Source organism: Suricata suricatta, chromosome 1 (genome assembly GCF_006229205.1).
Source record: "Suricata suricatta isolate VVHF042 chromosome 1, meerkat_22Aug2017_6uvM2_HiC, whole genome shotgun sequence".
In the NCBI taxonomy this organism is placed as follows: Eukaryota; Metazoa; Chordata; class Mammalia; order Carnivora; family Herpestidae; genus Suricata; species Suricata suricatta.
The window spans coordinates 188,267,150-188,272,781 of record NC_043700.1 but is presented as its reverse complement, the minus strand read 5'-3'; the positions used below and the strand labels follow the sequence as shown (position 1 = coordinate 188,272,781).

General features: G+C 46.9%; 1 protein-coding gene and 1 long non-coding RNA gene across 5 annotated transcripts in view; one reads left to right on the top strand and one right to left on the bottom strand.

Moving 5' to 3' along the window:
• LOC115299319 overlaps nt 1–5,632 on the top strand; it is a 28,131-nt gene that overhangs the window by 14,181 nt on the left and 8,318 nt on the right. The gene's annotated exons all lie outside the window — the stretch shown is intronic.
• SLC2A9 (solute carrier family 2 member 9) overlaps nt 4,920–5,632 on the bottom strand; it is a 236,485-nt gene continuing 235,772 nt past the window's right edge. For all 4 annotated transcript variants that reach the window (XM_029948675.1, XM_029948667.1, XM_029948678.1 and 1 more), the window contains one exon: nt 4,920–5,264. In XM_029948675.1, coding sequence (XP_029804535.1) covers nt 5,010–5,264 — 255 coding nt within the window. In that variant the 3' untranslated portion in view covers nt 4,920–5,009. The remainder of the gene's footprint in view (nt 5,265–5,632) is intronic.

Below are 5,632 nucleotides of genomic sequence, written 5' to 3'. Positions count from 1 at the left end.
GGTTCTCTTTCTCCTTCTCTCTCTGCCCCTCCTTCTCCCTCTCTCCAAATAAATAAACTTTAAAAAAATAATGAAGAGGCTCAGAGGAGCCTGACTGCAGTTTGGTCAAGGAGGGAATCCTGATCAGGATCACTGTTTTCTCTCCACCTCAGGAATTGAATTGCCACATGACCTACACACTCTCTGTTCCTCTGTGTGTGAATGCCCTGGCCACATGAGTGTGTGGTGGGGTAGGTATGTGCGTATTTGTGTGTGTGCAGGGCATGTGTGTGTGTGTGAGTGTGTGCATAAGATCTATGTCCTATGGCAGTGGTGGTGAAAAGCCATAGACCATGGTGTACATGTATGTTCAGCTCAGAGGTTCATGTATCAGGAAACATACCTAAGGTATTTTCTCGAATACAGTTACAGTCAGGATCAGGGAGGATATTTAATCTGCCCCCCCCCGAGTGGCTCCCTGCTTTTCATTCCCACCAGCGATGATGGAGCCCCCAGTGTTCCACACACTTGCCAATGTTCATTCCTTCACTCTGTCTCTCAGTTGTTCAGATTGGGTACTTCCTGTGATCCGTCAGTATGTTCACCGGACCTTTCCTCTGCCATCTCCATTCTGCCACGGATGATGTCAGAGGAATTTTAATTTGCAGTTCCTGCATTGTTCAGTTCTAAAGGTTTGATTTTTAGGAACAGTTTTGATTGCTTTGCTGAGAACATCTATCATTCCGTTCATCTCCAGAGTGTGTCCCCTTACTCCGTGCAGCGTGACTGTAATCCTTCCCACTAGCTATTACCATCTGGGTCCTCTGAGGTTGGTATATGTTGGAATTGCTCTTTTCTTTGAGAGTTATTGAGGCTTTCCTGGTTTTCATATAACTTTGAGCTGTGTTTTAGACATTTTAATACTATCACATGAGGATCTATGTCCTATTAAAATTTTTGAACATCTAAAAAAATTTTTTTAGCATTTATTCATTTTTGAGAGACAGAGAGAGACAGAGTTATGACTGGGGGAGGAGAGTGTGAGTGGGGAGGGACAGAGAGAGAGGGAGACACAGAATTCAATGCAGGTTCCAGGCTCCAAACTATCAGCACAGAGCCTGATGTGGGGCTCGAACCCATGAACCATGAGATCATGACCTGAGGCAACTAAGCCACCCAGGCACCCTTTGAACATTTTTTTTAAAGCAGGCTGTCAGTCTGATTATGTGCAGACAGCAAGTTCTGACCCACATTCTATGGACCATGTTTCCAGTTTCTGTTTGGTTTTCAAAGGCTTTGCAGTGTGATTTGGGCTCACCTGGAGTCCAGTGCCCCAGGGGCATGGGCAGCCCCAACACTGGTCTTACACTTTAGTCCCTAAATTTCTGCTGTATTGTTTCCAGAAAGTTTCATGCATGTGGAGCTCAGGGGTGGGTCCAGGACTTCAGTACAGATTTGGGTGTCTCTTTGTTTAGCTGTGTCCTTACTGCAATTTCCTATTGTCACTTCTCCTGGTGTTTGGCTAGAAATCCAAGGTTTTAGCCTCCCCATTGTGTCACACATTGACAACTGGGTTTGCATCTGGGGAAAAATATTGAAAATATTGAAAAAGCAGGAGAAAAAAATTACAGGCATCCCCTTACCCTCCCCAATCCACAGCCGCCAGTTTTGCAAGTTCCCGTCATCAGAGAGGAAGATTTCTCTTAGGTTTTAGATGTGGCCACCATTCTCTGTGGCCATCACTGCCACCCCTGCCCTGGGTGTTCAGCTTCATGACTGTGTTACAGCAAATATTCAGCGCCCAGGAAGAGACAAGCCACATGCACTTGGGAAATCAGAAAAGACTGTTTATTTCACACTGGTAGTGGCCCAGCAGAGTCACCTCCAAAGGCTGAGACCCAAGCCCTGGTGCTGGCCTTCTTTTATGCCTGGCTAGCTTCGGGGTTCTTGGAAACATTCTGTAGGCAGCACGGGGTGGGGGGCACTATCAGTTGTGCTATGTGGGCAGTTGGCTGTTGCAAGAGGCGAGATTACAGAAGCCAAAAGCATGCAAGGGGTGTATCCAGCCTCGGACATCTGGCTGGCCCTTTTTTATCTGCTTTTGCCGGCTTTCCTTCTCAACTGGAACTTGCCTCAGTGTACCCCCTACATTCTTTCCCCAGAGGGTCACCCCCTCTGTCCCTCAGGCCAGACAGGGGAGGTGGGTTCCCTTGAGGCTTTTTATGTTGGCCCTGCTGTGTGGCTCTGGGTATTAAGTCAGGAGATATGGGAGGAAAAATGCAGAAAACTCACCTCCATATAGGTTGTCCTGTGAGTTACGATGGCCTTCCTCCGTTTGCCTGCTATCATTTATTTTTCAGGCATTTGTGCTCTGTATTCTACCCAGGGTTTTTAGTTATAATCAGTGAGAGAAACACTGTGTGTATTTCATCTTAGCCAGACCCAGAGGCTGGACGAGTGACTTTCCTTTTGGTGAATCTGAAAAGAGGAGAGGTCAGCCCTCGTGGCTTGGAGATGGAAGGATGAGGTAAAACAGCAAGACTGGGGCCTAATCCCTAGTCCTTGGGCAGAAGCTGGGGCAAGGGGTCTGTTAGTTGGAGCAGCGATTCCTTTAGGGTCCATGACTGGATATGGGGGGCTGTAAGCGGTTCGTCCCTCTCAGAAAGCACAAGAGCATGTGTGGCAAGGCTCATGGGAATGTCTGTCTGTCTGACTCACCACTCCCCATGACTTTTCAGCATCGGAAGAACAACTTTGTACATAACGAGGTCACTGCAGTGGATGGTAGAGTATGACCAAAAGGCTTTGGGATGGACATGCTGCGTTTGATTTACTATCAAGTGGGAAAAATAGGAGATAAGAGACCAGAGAATTTGTACATAGTGTTTTATATATTCTGTGACTATAATGTATAAATAATTGGCAGAAGTGGATGGAGATGTATGTAAATTAACATGGTCATGTTCGGGAACCTGAAGCACTTGAGATTATGGGTGTCTCAGTGGGTTTTTTTTTTTTTCCAAAGGTTTACTTAGTGTCGTTCTGCTGACCTTTCCATGTAGGAGTAGTTCCCAGCCTGTTGCCTGATGGTTCTGTGGTTTCCCCATTTCATTGCTCTCATTTGTTTGGGAAGGGCTTTCCTGATTCTCACCTCCCACTGACCCCTGATTAGGTGGTCCTGTGTACCTGTGTCCCCCCTCCTCCAGGTCCTGATGGGATGCTTCACCATTAACACCTCTTTGATTTTCAATCTTCTGTGGTCGGCATGAGCAAATGTAGGTAAGGGCAGTAGATTCTCCTGCTCACTCGTGTGTCCTCAGTGCCTCCCTAGTGCATGGACCAGGCTAGGTACCTCCTCTTTAGAAGTTAAATACTCAAGTCTACAAATGAAAGACAACACTCCACAGCTAAGATATCTTTTTGCACTTTATTTGGCTTTTTTTGGTCTTGGCACATTTTTGTACCCACATATCACTTTCTCTTTATGTTGACACCCACCATCCAAATCTTTCAGCCATACCAAAGCTGAGTGGTATGGTGCATTGCACTGAATATCAACCAAAGGAGAAGCCCAGTGATGGAAGCATATTCGGCAGGAAAGGAAACTCAGAACTAAGGTTTTGGCGAAGGCTGGCCTGGCCAGGAATGGTCAGGAAAGGCTGAGGGATTGTGGCTGAAATGCTCCCAGGGGTATTGCTCTGTCCACAGTCCTTCCTCTCTGGCCCACTCCTTCTGTGACATACTAAATTCAAACATACACGAGCTAATTCACATGCACTTTCGTTGATATATGGGCATTCTGATTTGGTTCCATTCTGGACGCAATTAAAGGGAATGGTCCTATCCATGAGGACCTGAATTATCACGGCAGGCTGCAAGTTGGTCCAATCCTAACAGGCCTAGCACATAAGGGCTGGAAGAGTCCTCAAGTGTATCTACTCCTCACCACTTCTCCCACAGGTGACACTTAGATTTCCTAAACAGCAGTCAAGACCAGCAATCAGTCAACCTTTGCTTGAGCACTTTGCGTAATGGGGAACTCACTATCTTCAATGGTTAATTTAATGTGGCAGCTCGGCTGGGTCTTGTGGGGGCCTCAGATACTTGGTTAAACGTTATTTTGGGCATGTGTGTGAGGGTACTTCCGGACAAGATTAGCATCTGAATGGGTGGACTACATAAAGCACATCACTCTCCTTGATGTGGGTGGGCCTCAGCCAATCTGTCGAGGGCCTGAATAGAACACAAAGAGGCAGAGGAATAAGAAATGGCCCTCAGCCTTGCATTGGTCTTCTGTCCTGTCTTTCCACCAAGCCTAGGTTTTGCTTCAGAATCATTCTTAATATTTTTTCAGTTGAACAGAATTCAATCTGCAGTCACTGCCCTACTGGAAAATTTCTTCTCCCACACCTCAAACCTCTATGCCTTCTGAGACGCGTCTGATGGTCGGAGGTGAAGACCGTCTCAGGGATGGAAATCTTGAGCCCCTTGGGATGCAGCCTGGGAGGGGCAGAGCCTGGATGATAGTGGGTTCATATCAGCTTCTTGAGCCTGAGACCCACAAGGCCAAGCCAAAGATTGGTAACAGCCACTTATCAGGAAGTAAACAAGTCATTCCACTGAATTCTGAAAACCTTCATCTAGGACCAAAGCCAAGGGTCCCTTGGGGTTTCAGGATCCAGGTGGAGGGCAGCTCAAGGCTACTTATGGCACAGTTTATGTCACCAGAGCCTCAGTCTGTGATTTCCTGTCCACTGTGATCACTGTCGGACCATATGGTTTTCTGTGAGCAAGCCTCCGGATGCCATTTACCCAATTTCACTTGAAACCGTGGGCTAAGTTATGAAGAGGACAGGCTGCCGATCTCTATAGAAGAATGAGGATCCACCTTCCACAGAGTGCAGAGATAAGCTATGAATGAAACCCAAATGGTCGTGACGTTACGTTAGCAAAGGTTTATTGTTAAGTACTTAATAATATTAACCGTGTAGGGAAACCTCTGGTTTCCTGAAATGGTGAGACACATCTGTTTAGACAATCCCATTTTTGACATAATTGTTCGGTGTGAAGGTGGAGTCTTGCTCGGGCTTTTGGGCCACCTTATTGTCGCTCACGGCTGAGTCCGTGTTCTCCTCCGGTGGGGAGACCTTGTTCCTTTTGGCGAATGCTTGGCTGATCTCTGCATGGGTTCTGTTTTTCGTCTCAGGCAGGACAAAATAGAAATAGATGGCACCTGTGAGGCAGATCACAGCAAAAACCAGGAAACAGTAGGTGCCCAGACTTTTCTGTGGAAAGGAGAGACAAGGAACGTCAAGGAGACGATCACAAATCTGGCTGTGAAAACATCTCTCAACAGACTGTTTTTAATAATTTTTTAAAATGTTTATTTCTGAGACAGAGCACAAGCTGGGGAGGGGCAGAGAGAGAGAGGGAGACACAGAATCTGAAGCAGGCTCCAGGCTCTGAGCTGTCAGCACAGAGCCTGACGCGGGGCTCAAACTCATGAACTGTGAGATCATGACCTGAGCTGAAGTCAGACATATAACCGACTGAGCCACGCAGGCGCCCCAGAAAGGATATTTTAAATGACTAGTCAGTCTTTGCAATCGATGTGTAAACAGGTTCCTGCTGTGGACATGAGCACCCCCCCCCC